The sequence below is a fragment of the Schistocerca nitens genome, chromosome 10, assembly GCF_023898315.1.
Source record: "Schistocerca nitens isolate TAMUIC-IGC-003100 chromosome 10, iqSchNite1.1, whole genome shotgun sequence".
NCBI classification, from domain to species: domain Eukaryota; kingdom Metazoa; phylum Arthropoda; class Insecta; order Orthoptera; family Acrididae; genus Schistocerca; species Schistocerca nitens.
The window spans coordinates 12,127,660-12,143,993 of NC_064623.1; the positions used below are offsets into that span (position 1 = coordinate 12,127,660).

The window sequence follows — 16,334 nt, forward strand, 5'->3', positions numbered from 1 at the left end:
GTTTCTCTGTCTCGAAAATATAAATTTGTATTAGCTGCCAATGGCTTCCATTTCAAAATATTTTCAATGTGTAACTGCTTTTTGATAATACTACTTCTTAATTTGACCTCACTTACTGATTATTGGTGTGTATTGGAGCAATAACATAACATAGAGACTATTACATACCTTGTAGACAAGACTTTCTCAATTGCAACACTTTTGAATTACAACGAAATATTTGTTCCTAGGTACATGATCATGTTGTACCTTGGATTGATTTTCACATTTGGAAAAATCTTGGTTTTACAGAGTACTTTTTGCAATTTAAGAAAATACTGTACCACACATATAGTGAATACTATCATTACTAAATAGAATAACAAAGTATATTAAACTTCTAACAATGGAAAATCCAGGACAGAATGACAGCATTATGAAAAGGATAGACTACTGCTCACCATATAATGGAGACGTTGAATTGCAGACATCTACATGTACATGTACATCTACATCGATACTCCGCAAACCACTGTGAAGCGCACAGCAGAGGGTACTTCCCACTCTACCAGTTATTAGGGTTTCTTCCTGTTCCATTCACGTATGGACCGTGGGAAGAATCACTGTTTGAATACCTCTGTGCATGCTGTAATTATTCTAATCTTACCCTCGTTATCTCTATGTGAGCAATATGTAGGGGGTTGTAGTGTATTCCAAATGTAATCATCTAAAGCTGGCTATTGGAACTTTCTAAGCAGATTTTCTCACAATTATTTACATATATCTTCAAGGATCTGCCAGTTCAGATTCTTCAGTATCTCTGTGACGCTCTCCCACAGATCAAACAAACTATGACCATTTGTGCTGCCCTTCTCTTTATACATTCAGTATCTCCTGTTAGTCCTATCTGTTATGGACCCCACACATTTGAGAAATATTCTAGAATGAATTGGACAAGTAAATTGTAACCAATCTCATTTGTAGACTGACTGCACTTCCCAGTATGCTATCAGTAAACCAAACTCTACCATTTGCTTTACCAACAACTTAGCCTATTTGGTCATTCTATTTCATATCCATACAAAGTGTTACACCCAGGTATTTATATAAATTGGCCAAATCCAACAGTAATTCACAGGTTTTATGGTCATAGGATACTACATTTTTTTTCATTTTGTGAAGTGCACAATTTTACATTTTTCAACATTTAAAACAAGTTGCAAATCTGTGCACCACTTTGAAATTTTATCAGGATCTGACTGAATATTTATGCAGCTCCTTTCAGACAGCGCTCCATTATAAATAACTGCATCATATGTGAAAAGCCTGATTTTACTATCAATATTGTCTGCAAGGTCATAAACATGCAACATGAACAGCAAGGATCGCAACACACTTTCCTGGGCAACACCCAATGTTACTTCTGTATCTGATGATGATTCTCCATCCGAGATAACTTGCTGTCTCCTCATACCAAAAAGTCCTCAGTCTAGTCACAAATTTCAGTTGATACCCCATATGATTGTACTTTTAACAGTAAACATAAGCGTGGTACTGCATCAAATGCTTTTCGGAAATCAAAAAATACAGCATCTACCTAACTGCCTTGATCCAAAACTTTCAGTACGTCATGAGAAAAGCGCGACTCGGGTTTCACATGATTGATGTTTTCTGACTCCATGCTGTCTGGCATGGAGGAGGTCATTCTGTTCAAGATATCTCTTTATTTTGGGCTCAAAATATGTTCTAATATTCGACAGCAAATCAGTGGTGAGGATATTGGAAGATAATTTTGTGGATCACTTCTACTACCAATCTTTTAGACGGATATAACCTGTGCTTTTTTCCAAGAACTGGGCACACTTTTTTGGTCGAGGGATCTATGACAGAATATAGTTACAAGAGGGGCTAACTCAGCTGCAGATTGAGTATAGAATCTGATAGGGATTCCATTGGGCCATAGAGCTTTGTCCATTTTTATCAATTTCAGCTGTTTCTCAACACCACTGACACTAATTCTTATTTCGCTCATCTTTTCAGTGGTACGGGGATTAAATTGCATCAACACAAAAAGACTGTTAAACAAGTAAGCTTTCAGCAAAAAAGCCTCTTCTGAATTAGACAACATACACATACAAAAGCCTAGGGCTAGTAGAAATCCTTGGGCAACAGAAGAAATATTGAATTTAATTGATGAAAGGAGAAAATATAAAAATGCAGTAAATGAAGCAGGCAAAAAGGAATACGAACGTCTCAAAAATGAGATCGACAGGAAGTGCAAAATGGCTAAGCAGGGATGGCTAGAGGACAAATGCAAGGATGTAGAGGCTTATCTCACTAGAGGTAAGACAGATACTGCCTACAGGAAAATTAAAGAGACCTTTGGAGAAAAGAGAACCACTTGTATGAATATCAAGAGCTCAAATGGAAACCCAGTTCTAAGCAAAGAAGGGAAATTAGAAAGGTGGAAGGAGTATATAGAGGGTCTATACAAGGGCGATGTACTTGAGGACAATATTATGGAAATGGAAGAGGATGTAGATGAAGATGAAATGGGAGATACGATACTGCATGAAGAGTTTGACAGAGCACTGAAAGACCTGAGTCGAAACAAGGCCCCGGGAGTAGACAACATTCCATTAGAACTGCTGATGGCCTTGGGAGAGCCAGTCCTGACAAAACTCAACCATCTGGTGAGCAAGATGTACGAGACAGGCGAAATACCCTCAGACTTCAAGAAGAATATAATAATTCCAATCCCAAAAAAAGCAGGTGCTGCCAGATGTGGAAATTACCGAACAATCAGTTTAATAAGTCATGGATGCAAAATACTAATGCAAATTCTTTACAGACGAATGGAAAAACTGGTAGAAGCCAACCTCGGGGAAGGTCAGTTTGGATTCCGTAGAAATACTGGAACACGGGAGGCAATACTGACCCTACGACTTATCTTAGAAGAAAGATTAAGGAAAGGCAAACCTACATTTCTGGGATTTGTAGAATTAGAGAAAGCTTTTGGCAATGTTGACTGGAATACTCTCTTTCAAATTCTGAAGGTGGCAGGGGTAAAATACAGGGAGCGAAAGGCTATTTACAATTTGTACAGAAACCAGATGGCAGTTATAAGAGTCGAGAGGCATGAAAGGGAAGCAGTGGTTGGGAAGGGAGTGAGACAGGGTTGTAGCCTATCCCCGATGTTATTCAATCTGTATATTGAGCAAGCAGTGAAGGAAACAAAAGAAAAATTCGGAGTAGGTATTAAAATCCATGGAGAAGAAATAAAAACTTTGAGGTTCGCCGATGACATTGTAATTCTGTCAGAGACAGCAAAGGACTTGGAAGAGCAGTTGAACAGAATGGACAGTGTCATGAAAGGAGGGTATAAGATGAACATCAACAAAAGCAAAACGAGGATAATGGAATGTAGTCGAATTAAGTCGGGTGATGCTGAGGGAATTAGATTAGGAAATGAGACACTTAAAGTAGTAAAGGAGGTTTGCTATTTGGGGAGCAAAATAACTGATGATGGTCGAAGTAGAGAGGATATCAAATGTAGACTGGCAATGGCAAGGAAAGCGTTTCTGAAGAAGAGAAATTTGTTAACATCGAGTATAGATTTAAGTGTCAGGAAGTCGTTTCTGAAAGTATTTGTATGGAGTGTAGCCATGTATGGAAGTGAAACATGGACGATAACTAGTTTGGACAAGAAGAGAATAGAAGTTTTCGAAATGTGTTGCTACGGTAGAATGCTGAAGATTAGATGGGTAGATCATATAACTAATGAGGAGGTATTGAATAGTATTGGGGAGAAGAGAAGTTTGTGGCACAACTTGACTAGAAGAATGGATCGGTTGGTAGGACATGTTCTGAGGCATCAAGGGATCATGAATTTAGTATTGGAGGGCAGCGTGGAGGGTAAAAATCATAGAGGGAGACCAAGAGATGAATACACTAATCAGATTCAGAAGGATGTAGGTTGCAGTAGGTACTGGGAGATGAAGAAGCTTGCACAGGATAGAGTAGCATGGAGAGCTGCATCTAAACAGTCTCAGGACTGAAGACCACAACAACAACACATACTAACAGGAACACTGCCTCCAGCTGCCGGAGCAGCAAACTTCTCTTACAGGGCTGGCTTGAGGTTAAGTCTGAAAAGTGTTCCAAAGCACAATACTCTCTCCTATCATACATATTGTCTGTCAAGTTATTGACAGACAACATAAGTAGTAAGGCTCCCAACACACTTTCTTGTTGTACAAGTGATGTCTAATTGTGGAACAGTGGTTTATTCATCTCATGACATACATGTGCAATCCATCTGGTTTGAGTATAGCAGACAGAATTTATAATACACTTGCAATGATTTTTACACTACTAAATAATAGTACTAAAATAAATAATGACACTATAATGATATTTTTTGGAATATATAACACATGGCATTCAGCTTAAATTTCCAGTTCGTCCTACACAATTCATCCACTGAGTAATAACATTTTAGTGACAGTACCTCATACAGCTTTCTTTTAAGGGGACCTAAATTCATCTACGTTAACTTGTTTCCTTTTAATTTATTGTAAATTTTCATTCCCACTTACTTTGGTCCCTGGACATACAGTTTGAGGTGGTGGGTGGGAAGCATAAGTTTTTCTTTGTTTCTTGTACCATGTGAATAAACAAAATGGTTTCCCTCAAATAATTCATGTCTGGTGTATTTCTGCACCATCAAAGGTAAAATCATCTATGTTGCTGGGTCACATCATGATCGTCTTCAATTTGCTCACGTGGGATTGACATTTTGACACCTCTGCTGGGATCTTCTCTAGCATCTTCTGATATTTCTGGTTTGACAGCCAGCTGTGTTGGGTTGAAATGTCAACTACACTCCTGGAAATGGAAAAAAGAACACATTGACACCGGTGTGTCAGACCCACCATACTTGCTCCGGACACTGCGAGAGGGCTGTACAAGCAATGATCACACGCACGGCACAGCGGACACACCAGGAACCGCGGTGTTGGCCATCGAATGGCGCTAGCTGCGCAGCATTTGTGCACCGCCGCCGTCAGTGTCAGCCAGTTTGCCGTGGCATACGCAGCTCCATCGCAGTCTTTAACACTGGTAGCATGCCGCGACAGTGTGGACATGAACCGTATGTGCAGTTGACGGACTTTGAGCGAGGGCGTATAGTGGGCATGCGGGAGGCCGGGTGGACGTACCGCCGAATTGCTCAACACGTGGGGCTTGAGGTCTCCACAGTACATCGATGTTGTCGCCAGTGGTGGGCGGAAGGTGCACGTGCCCGTCGACCTGGGACCGGACCGCAGCGACGCACGGATGCACGCCAAGACTGTAGGATCCTACGCAGTGCCATAGGGGACCGCACCGCCACTTCCCAGCAAATTAGGGACAGTGTTGCTCCTGGGGTATCGGCGAGGACCATTCGCAACCATCTCCATGAAGCTGGGCTACGGTCCCGCACACCGTTAGGCCGTCTTCCGCTCACGCCCCAACATCGTGCAGCCCGCCTCCAGTGGTGTCGCGACACGCGTGAATGGAGGGACGAATGGAGACGTGTCGTCTTCAGCGATGAGAGTCGCTTCTGCCTTGGTGCCAATGCTGGTCGTATGCGTGTTTGGCGCCGTGCAGGTGAGCGCCACAATCAGGACTGCATACGACCGAGGCACACAGGGCCAACACCCGGCATCATGGTGTGGGGAGCGATCTCCTACACTGGCCGTACACCACTGGTGATCGTCGAGGGGACACTGAATAGTGCACGGTACATCCAAACCGTCATCGAACCCATCGCTCTACCATTCCTAGACCGGCAAGGGAACTTGCTGTTCCAACAGGACAATGCACGTCCGCATGTATCCCGTGCCACCCAACGTGCTCTAGAAGGTGTCAGTCAACTACCCTGGCCAGCAAGATCTCCAGATCTGTCCCCCATTGAGCATGTTTGGGACTGGATGAAGCGTCGTCTCACGCGGTCTGCACGTCCAGCACGAACGCTGGTCCAACTGAGGCGCCAGGTGGAAATGGCATGGCAAGCCGTTCCACAGGACTACATCCAGCATCTCTACGATCGTCTGCATGGGAGAATAGCAGCCTGCATTGCTGCGAAAGGTGGATATACACTGTACTAGTGCCGACATTGTGCATGCTCTGTTGCCTGTGTCTATGTGCCTGTGGTTCTGTCAGTGTGATCATGTGATGTATCTGACCCCAGGAATGTGTCAATAAAGTTTCCCCTTCCTGGGACAATGAATTCACGGTGTTCTTATTTCAATTTCCAGGAGTGTATGTATGAAGAAATTGGAGAGGAACCTGATGAAGCCCAGCAACCTGGAAGATTTACCTTCACTGAAGTAGAAGTAACTTGACTTGTGCAAGAGGAATATGTGTTGAGACCCTTAGAGTTCAGTTGCCAGTTGGGCCATATTAAAATTAACCTCAGACTTTCTACAGTTGTCGCAGTCAGCTGTAACAAAGCTCTGCCTGAGAAAAGCATCACAAATATCCACACAGACCTTGGTAGGGTCTCAAACTGATGCAAATATTGGTGACTTACTTTAAATGTACAGAAATGTAAAACGATGCTCTTCACAAAAGCCAGAAAAGTTACATCCTCTGAGTACACCATCAGTGAGTCACAATTGGAATGTGCCAACTCACACACATACCCACAGTTAACAGTTTGTGGGGATATGAAATTAAGCAATGTCATAATCTCTGTCATAGGCAAAGCATGCGGCACACATCAGTTCATTGGTAGGATACTGGGAAAATCAACCAACAAAGGAGACTGCTTACAAAACACTCACCCTTCCTGTGTTATAATCTTACTTAAGTGTGTGGAATCCATAACAAATGGTCTAAAAGGAGATATTCAGTATGTATAAAGAAGAGCTGTACAATTCCTATGGGTTTGTTTGACTGATAGAAATGCTGAAAAACCTGACTTGATAGACTGTTGATGTTAGACACCTACTAGCGTACAAAACCTGCTTACCAAGTCATTAGAGTCAATTTTAAAGGGACTGTAAAGGTTCATCTATGATGAACATTTGTAGATAATTTTCTCCTTGTATAAGTAACTAAGGATAGGAGAATATATTAAAGAATATTGCTGAGATGCCAGGTGATCTACAAGTAGGGGCTGTGTCATGTGCTAACATATGTAAGAATGTAAGAATATGTTCTAGAAAGAAATTTTGTAATGATGCCACACAGGATCAAGAAGTGCATGGGGAGAAAATAATACCTGGCATAGACTGCATGAGAAAATACGACTGGGCAACAATACAATGGCAGCTGTAGAGCATCGGGACACCACTGCTGCTGCATGAGAAATATGAAATTAAATTATGTACAGTCCAGTCTTGCATTTATATTCTTTATTGGTTGGCATGAACTATTTATATTGCAGCAGGCCAAGGTTTTGTTCTGTTTACCACTGAATTTCACTGGCATTAAAACATTCCAAAGACAGTGGGGGAATGTCAGGGGTGTTGCAAATAATATTTACTTGAAGTACATATACAACACACATAACAGTCATTTTTTGCTAGGATTTGTAGTTCGGCTATGTTTCAGTGACAGTATTGTAGTGTAATTACTGAATTAAGGATTAATGTGCTGAACAATATTATCTGAATGTGGGAAAATAATTACAAGAGGAGAAAGCTATTTATTCTTTTGAAACACTAGTATTACCAAGTCATATGAAACGTTTAGAGTTCATGTGGGGGAAAGAACTTTAACTCAACACAGTCAGAACATTACTGTAGGGCCATCACTCTAATAAGCCATTACAATTCTAAGAGGATTTAATGTTGGGACTCTGTTGTTCTAATGTGAGCCAAGGCCTTTAATAGCTTCAGAAGTGCTGAAGACTGGAAGCAGGCAGGAGAGCAGTGGGGAGGGGGGCGAGGCAAAAGAGATATTTATAATTTCACTATCTAATCTCCCCCTTCCCCCTCGTAGAACATCAGAAGATGTTCTTCTGCCCTCTCACTATCCCTGACATTAAGGTCCTCAAGACAAGTTTCAGCTAATTACAGGATGCACAGAGGTATTTGAAATATCATTCTCCCAGTGCTCCATACATGGTGGAAAGGAAGAAACTGTAATAACTGGTACAACAGAAGAACCCTCCACAATGCACTAGACAGTTGTTTTCAGACTACGAATGTAGATGTCGATGCATCAAAAGCACTAATTATAAGTAGGCAATAGATGTATGTATCCACAATACCCACTTAACACACTGTAGACCAAGGCCAAGCATAGCCCAGGCCACAACTTGGCATTAGAAAGACAGGTCTGAGTATACATTGGGGCGCAATTTTCTCGACATGAAAGTCATCTGTCACTCGGAAACTAAACTCATTGTATATGAGAACAATGTACAGATGTCTTGCCTCGTGGCTGGTGCTGCCTTCTACTGTCAGTTTCTAGAATTATTACGTGTGTGTGTGGGGGGGGGGGGGGACAAACAAAACAGCAAATGCAACAGCTGCTGTCGTGAATGGCTGAACTAATATGATTGTATTGACCTAAATTCATGTGTGTGTTCATTAGGTTTTGCAGTTTGCTGGAAATCTGCTACAGATACATCATGCCTGTGAATGAGTAAGAAATTTTGTGAGCTCAAGAGGAAGAAATTGCTCAATAGCTCACCTCTCACTTTTTCTTGGAAGGATAATTATACTTTTTGTTATAATTATTTTAAAATTTGTAATTTACCATCAAGTAGACAAAAAATAAATCATGAAGGTGGTCTTTTTTTAATGTATCACTCTTGAAAATATACCAATTTGATACCTGCCAGCAATGCTTTAAATAATGGCAAAAGACCAGTTTCCTAGGCCCAACATTCTTCCACGTGTCTGATCTCCGAACTGGTAAAGAGTTAGGTGACGTACAAAATGACAGTTGTTTAGTTTATGCACAAACTGTTGAATTCATATCCAATAGGAAGAGTCTGCACACACTTACATCAAAGTTCTGCTGTAGACGGTCCGGGTTGGTGCTCTTTGGTATTACTGCCACGCCGAGTTGAATGAGGTACCGCAGCAGTATTTGGGCATTTGTCTTGCCGTGCTTCTGTGCAATTTGTGAAACTACTGGGTTAGTTAGTTGAAAATGATTCAACAATCTGAAATTTGAAAAAAATATATATATTTTACAGTATGTGAAGAAGTTGTGCTTTCAGTATATAGAACACCATATGCCTGGCCATCCATATTTAAGTATCCTGCAAATAGATGTGTGCTTATCAAGGTTCTGTGCAGTGGATATTGGACCACACTTACAGCAGGCAATATATACTGATAGTTCCAGAGACCTGGAATGCAGAGATCCTCTAGGGCATGAAGCATGTAAGAGAAAAAAATATATACAACACATAATCACAAAAGAAATTAATATGCTATGGTTGCTTCCATAGAACATAGGAGAGGTAGTCCTCAAACGTATAAAAAGAGAAACAATTTTTTACAGTTTTGTCATTTACACTTAGAAAACTTACCACAAATATCAGAATATATACATATTAAAGGCTATAGACTATTATGGCCAATCCTCATTAAAACCAAGAAGAAAAATGTTTACAGCACTGCACTAAAGTCAGGTATTACAAAACACTCATTTTATGCAACATAGCCTACAACATGAATAGGAAAATAGGAATGCGGGTAAGCTACTACAAACAGCATAGTGAACGCATTATTGTGGCCAAGATAGATACGAAGCCCACACCTACTACAGTAGTACAAGTTTATATGCCAACTAGCTCTGCAGATGATGAAGAAATTGAAGAAATGTACGATGAAATAAAAGAAATTATTCAGATAGTGAAGGGAGACGAAAATTTAATAGTCATGGGTGACTGGAATTCGAGTGTAGGAAAAGGGAGAGAAGGAAACGTAGTAGGTGAATATGGATTGGGGCTAAGAAATGAAAGAGGAAGCCGCCTGGTAGAATTTTGCACAGAGCACAACTTAATCATAGCTAACACTTGGTTTAAGAATCATGATAGAAGGTTGTATACATGGAAGAACCCTGGAGATACTAAAAGGTATCAGATAGATTATATAATGGTAAGACAGAGATTTAGGAACCAGGTTTTAAATTGTAAGACATTTCCAGGGGCAGATGTGGGCTCTGACCACAATCTATTGGTTATGACCTGTAGATTAACACTGAAGAAACTGCAAAAAGGTGGGAATTTAAGGAGATGGGACCTGGATAAACTGAAAGAACCAGAGGTTCTAGAGAGTTTCAGGGAGAGCATAAGGGAACAATTGACAGGAATGGGGGAAAGAAATACAGTAGAAGAGGAATGGGTAGCTTTGAGGGATTAAGTAGTGAAAGCAGCAGAGGATCAAATAGGTAAAAAGACGAGGGCTAGTAGAAATCCTTGGGTAACAGAAGAAATATTGAATTTAATTGATGAAAGGAGAAAATATAAAAATGCAGTAAATGAAGCAGGCAAAAAGGAATACAAACGTCTCAAAAATGAGATCGACAGGAAGTGCAAAATGGCTAAGCAGGGATGCCTAGAGGACAAATGTAAGGATGTAGAGGCTTTTCTCACTAGGGGTAAGATAGATACTGCCTACAGGAAAATTAGAGAGACCTTTGGAGATAAGAGAACCACTTGTATGAACATCAGGAGCTCAGATGGAAACCCAGTTCTAAGCAAAGAAGGGAAAGCAGAAAGGTGGAAGGAGTATATAGAGGGTCTATACAAGGGTGATGTACTTGAAGACAATATTATGGAAATGGAAGAGGATGTAGATGAAGATGAAATGGGAGATACGATACTGCGTGAAGAGTTTGACAGAGCACTGAAAGACCTGTGTCGAAACAAGGCCCCCGGAGTAGACAACATTCCATTGGAACTACTGACGGCCTTGGGAGAGCCAGTCCTGACAAAACTCTACCATCTGGTGAGCAAGATGTATGAAACAGGTGAAATACCCTCAGACTTCAAGAAGAATATAATAATTCCAATCCCAAAGAAAGCAGGTGTTGACAGATGTGAAAATTACCGGACAATCAGTTTAATAAGCCACAGCTGCAAAATACTAACACGAATTCTTTACAGACGAATGGAAAAAGTAGTAGAAGCCGGCCTCGGGGAAGATCAGTTTGGATTCCGTAGAAATACTGGAACACGTGAGGCAATACTGACCTTACGACTTATCTTAGAAGAAAGATTAAGGAAAGGCAAACCTACGTTTCTAGCATTTGTAGACTTAGAGAAAGCTTTTGACAATGTTGACTGGAATACTCTCTTTCAAATTCTAAAGGTGGCAGGGGTAAAATACAGGGAGCGAAACGCTATTTACAATTTGTACAGAAACCAGATGGCAGTTATAAGAGTCGAGAGGCATGAAAGGGAAGCAGTGGTTGGGAAGGGAGTAAGACAGGGTTGTAGCCTCTCCCCGATGTTATTCAATCTGTATATTGAGCAAGCAGTAAAGGAAACAAAAGAAAAATTCGGAGTAGGTATTAAAATCCATGGAGAAGAAATAAAAACTTTGAGGTTCGCCGATGACATTGTAATTCTGTCAGAGACAGCAAAGGACTTGGAAGAGCAGTTGAACGGAACGGATGGTGTCTTGAAGGGAGGATATAAGATGAACATCAACAAAAGCAAAACGAGGATAATGGAATGTAGTCGAATTAAGTCGGGTGATGTTGAGGGTATTAGATTAGGAAATGAGACACTTAAAGTAGTAAAGGAGTTTTGATATTTGGGGAGCAAAATAACTGATGATGGTCGAAGTAGAGAGGATATAAAATGTAGACTGGCAATGGCAAGGAAAGCGTTTCTGAAGAAGAGAAATTTGTTATCATCGAGTATAGATTTAAGTGTCAGGAAGTCATTTCTGAAAGTATTTGTATGGAGTGTAGCCATGTATGGAAGTGAAACATGGACGGTAAATAGTTTGGACAAGAAGAGAATAGAAGCTTTCGAAATGTGGTGCTACAGAAGAATGCTGAAGATTAGATGGGTAGATCACATAACTAATGAGGAAGTACTGAATAGGATTGGGGAGAAGAGGAGTTTGTGGCACAACTTGACCAGAAGAAGGGATCGGTTGGTAGGACATGTTCTGGGGCATCAAGGGATCACCAATTTAGTATTGGAGGGCAGCGTGGAGGGTAAAAATCGTAGGGGGAGACCAAGAGATGAATACACTAAGCAGATTCAGAAGGATGTAGGTTGCAGTAGGTACTGGGAGATGAAGAAGCTTGCACAGGATAGAGTAGCATGGAGAGCTGCATCAAACCAGTCTCAGGACTGAAGACCACAACAACAACAACAGCCTACAATAATAAGCCTTAGCATTATGACTGCCTGCTTCTTAGTAAATTAGTGCAGCTTTTGAATTCAATACCCAGCTATTTTGCATTTCGTGGATTTCACAAATCTTTGGTAGGTTTGTGGTGGTGTATGGCACAAAATGTCTATCATGGGTCATGCAATTTCTCTAAATTATGGGCCAGTGTTTTGTAGAGATGGAGCCGATGCCCAAAAGTATCGCAGATGCGTTCCATTTGATTCAGAATGGGCAAATTTCATGGCCAAGGTATCAATCAGAGTCCACTATCGTACTCCTCAAACCAATGTAGCAAGATATTTGCATTCTGACAGGAACAGCTATCCTGACGGAAGATCCGATCACGGTCGAGCAAGACGTCGAGCACAAAGGGGTGGTCCTCAGCAAAGTTCACATAGTTCACAGCTGACCTGGTGCCTCGGACTGCCACCCCAGGCCCCACAGGTCCACCGTAACATAACACTGCCCTCACTGGTCTCCACACAAGGCACAGAACATACCACATATCGAACAGCTGTTCGCCCAGGTTATGGCATAATCGGACACAACCATCAATCCTGTATACAGAAAAATGTGATTTGTCTCACTGGGCAATAGGTTTTAGAGGAGTACAAGAGGTTCTACAGTTTTATCAACGACATAGTTGATATTTTGTGTGGTATGAGAATAAATTGGAATTGATTCAACCAATCAAGATTTGGCAAGTACTGAGCAACACTCGTAACTTTTCTAACCCTCGTCACCAGTTCTGTAAAGGTCTTGTCATTCCTGCTGTGGAGGCTGAGTTTCCACAGTTGTTACGGTAGGCCGAGTTTACAAGTTCGTGAAATGGCTTCTGGTGCAGTACACCACTATGACAATTTGTCCCTGCCCCTGTCACACAGCTATGCCCCAGGGTCAGGTAACAGGATAGGAGAACGCAGGTCCTACAACACTCCAACAAATTAGTAATGAAGCACACATATGAGTTAAAAGGGTTTACTTATTTTTGTGACTTGTTGGATATTGAGGTCTACAACACTGCTTGTAATATAACACAAAAAAGGCCCTCAATGCCTAAATGCAAATAACACTAGGTAAACTTCACAGTACATAGTAAATGCAATTTACAACGACTGTCTGTTCACTGATAAGAGTCCACTAATGACATTCCCTGGTTAAGTCAGCCCTGGACGATGATCTGTAACCGAGTGGACGAGAGCTGCTCTCCTGTCTTCCGAGTAGGCTTCTTTCCATTGTCGTCCAGTCATTTGCGGATTGTACTTGGCCGGCAATTGGATGAGGCACAGTCATTATCTTTGTCCTCAGCACCACCCGTGGCTCTGGTGGAACTCGCACGAGTGGCGAGTCTCTACAGCACTGGCACCAGCTCGCATCTTTGCGCTTGTGGTGGTTTTGCCCTGTGTGTATCTTGCTTGGATGACACAGCAATAACTGTATGCATAATCACATTTCAGAATTAATGAATCAATGAGAAAGTAAGCTCAATGATCACATCCGGCAACTCGAGCACCTCAGTGGGGTTCGGTAATCGGCACATTACTACGAGACGGCAGCTCTAGCAACAGACTGCCCCAGCTGCACCACATAATGGCAGTGGCAGTCAACATGATGTGACACGTACGCACCTGCTGCAACTTAAATTCAGTGGGTGCACTTTTATTTAGAGTCTACAGTGTGAAGTACAGTGATTTCTGAGCAGTATGGCATTTGTGATACATACAAGGAATTACAGAAAGTCGGTACAGAAATTTCAGCCACAATTAATTTGAAAGCAAGAGTAGAGTAGAGTAGAGTACAGTATTATTGGTCCTGGTAATCATATATACACAAATAGTACATTCTGATGTAGGACAATTCAATTTGTAACAAACTATATATTAAATTTGCATTAATTTCATTATTTCTACATTAAATGATCACTCAGCTACAATATACAGAATAAATATTGTACAAAAATAAAGAATAGATATTTTAAAGCAAAAAGAGCACGTACTGTACTGGCAGATTAGCATTTGCATTACAGCAACATTTTCATGGTAAATCATTAAAGTTCTAGTAACATTTATATGATATGTCACTAAGGCAAAGACACAAATCGTTAGTGAACTTTCTGAAGGAACTCGTGGAGGCTATAGAAGCAGTGATGAGTCAAATATGACTTAGCAGTTGACTTGAAATTTGCCAGGTCATTTATTGGCTCTGAGAACTATGGGACTTAACATCTGTGGTCATCAGTCCCCTAGAACTTAGAACTACTTAAACCTAACTAACCTAAGGACATCACACACATCCATGTCCGAGGCAGGATTCAAACCAGGTCATTTATTGATTTAATTTGTGGGGGAAGTTTATAATAAATAACTTTCCCATAATATCGGGTTCCTTTTTTATTCATGGTGGTGTTGGTGGGCTCTAAATGAAAGTCTCCTTTTTGCGTGGTGTTACAGGAGTGGATATTTTCATTTTTCTGGGAGAGAGTGGGATTTTCCATTGAACATTTTTTCACAAACACGGTTATCTCATACATATACATACATGGATGTGGGAGGATTTCTATCTTTTTAAAGAGTAGTCTACAGGTTTTGTTCCATTTTACACCTTCCATTATTCTTATAATTCTTTTTTGTAGGCTAAAGAGCTTTTGGCTAAGAGAAGAGTTTCCTCAGAAAATAATTCCATATTTCAGTTGTGAGTATATATAGGCATAATGCACAGTTTTCAGAGAATCTTCGTTGCAGCATCCCTCTAATATTCTCATTAAGTAGCACATAGTTCTTAATTTCTTACAGACTTTTTCAATGTGCATCCCCCACGTAGGTGAAACTTGATCCCACAAACAATGTGTACCCAGTAACACCCGTACTCCCTTCTAGATTTCAGATTTATCTACATATAGATTATGTAACATGGCTTGCACAGAAGGTAATATGACCATAGAATGGTTTATGCAATCGGTATTAGGCCAATTTTCTCAAATGAATAAGAGATTCATGCAAATGAACAATAATTTTACAAAGGTTGAGAACAGATTATATGACATGGACAGCAAACTACATGACTTCACTTAACAATTTACTGGCACAATGGACAGTTTAGACAAACAAGTCAATCTAGGATTCAGTCACGTTGCAGGAGTAGATGAATGACTAGGAATCATAGAAGAAAAGCTGGACTGTGAAATAAAACATTTAAGTACATAAGATCAAGTCTGAACAAGATGATTTAATGCAAAGAATTGAAATTTTAGAGAGAGAATTACTAGCAACTTAACACATATTACAAAAGTTTATGAATAAGACTGACGAAGAGCTATCTCCAGTTATTAATGAAATAGAATCTAGACTGGAGAAGCCCAAGTTATAATGTGAAGTATGAAATAAGAAAGTAGATGTAAACCTAAGGGCCCTTTTGACAATAAATCCACATCATCAGTTACCACACTCAAAGGTGATGGAGGATCATTAACTAATAACAATGACAATTATATAAATATTACAAACAAGGTATCACATAACTAAAATCTAGAGGATACAAAACAAGAAATAAGGGGAGATATTGAAGATTTATGGGCAAAAAGTAAGATAGTAAGTGCAGTGACTGTACTGCTGTACTATGTAAACGACAAAAAAAAAGTTTCCAAAATTTATACCAATAGGGGATAAGCACCCAGTTTCATTTCTGACATCTTTTAAAGGTATGTCATCTGAAACATGGACAGATTATGACAAAATAAGATTTTTAATAAGCCGTATGATTGGAGACATGGTGCAGTGGGAGATATTACAATCAGAAGATTTTAAAAACTTATCAAGATTCTGAAATCACTTTTAAACCAAAAACTGCAATGATAATGTGCAAAAGAGACTATGTCTATTCCAAACCATACAAGAATTATTCTCGGAAGGGTTACAGAGATTTCTTTGAAGGATATATTAATAAAGCAAAATACTTAGAAGATCTCATAAGGAAGGAACATTTGTTAGAAGTAATTAT

At 40.3% G+C, this 16,334-nt stretch overlaps 1 protein-coding gene across 1 annotated transcript in view; it reads right to left on the reverse strand.

The window, feature by feature from the left end:
* Positions 1–16,334, reverse strand: part of LOC126210249 (1,5-anhydro-D-fructose reductase-like) — a 72,558-nt gene that overhangs the window by 16,706 nt on the left and 39,518 nt on the right. Inside the window, exon 5 of the mRNA XM_049939440.1 lies at positions 8,983–9,142. Coding sequence (XP_049795397.1) covers positions 8,983–9,142 — 160 coding nt within the window. The remainder of the gene's footprint in view (positions 1–8,982; positions 9,143–16,334) is intronic.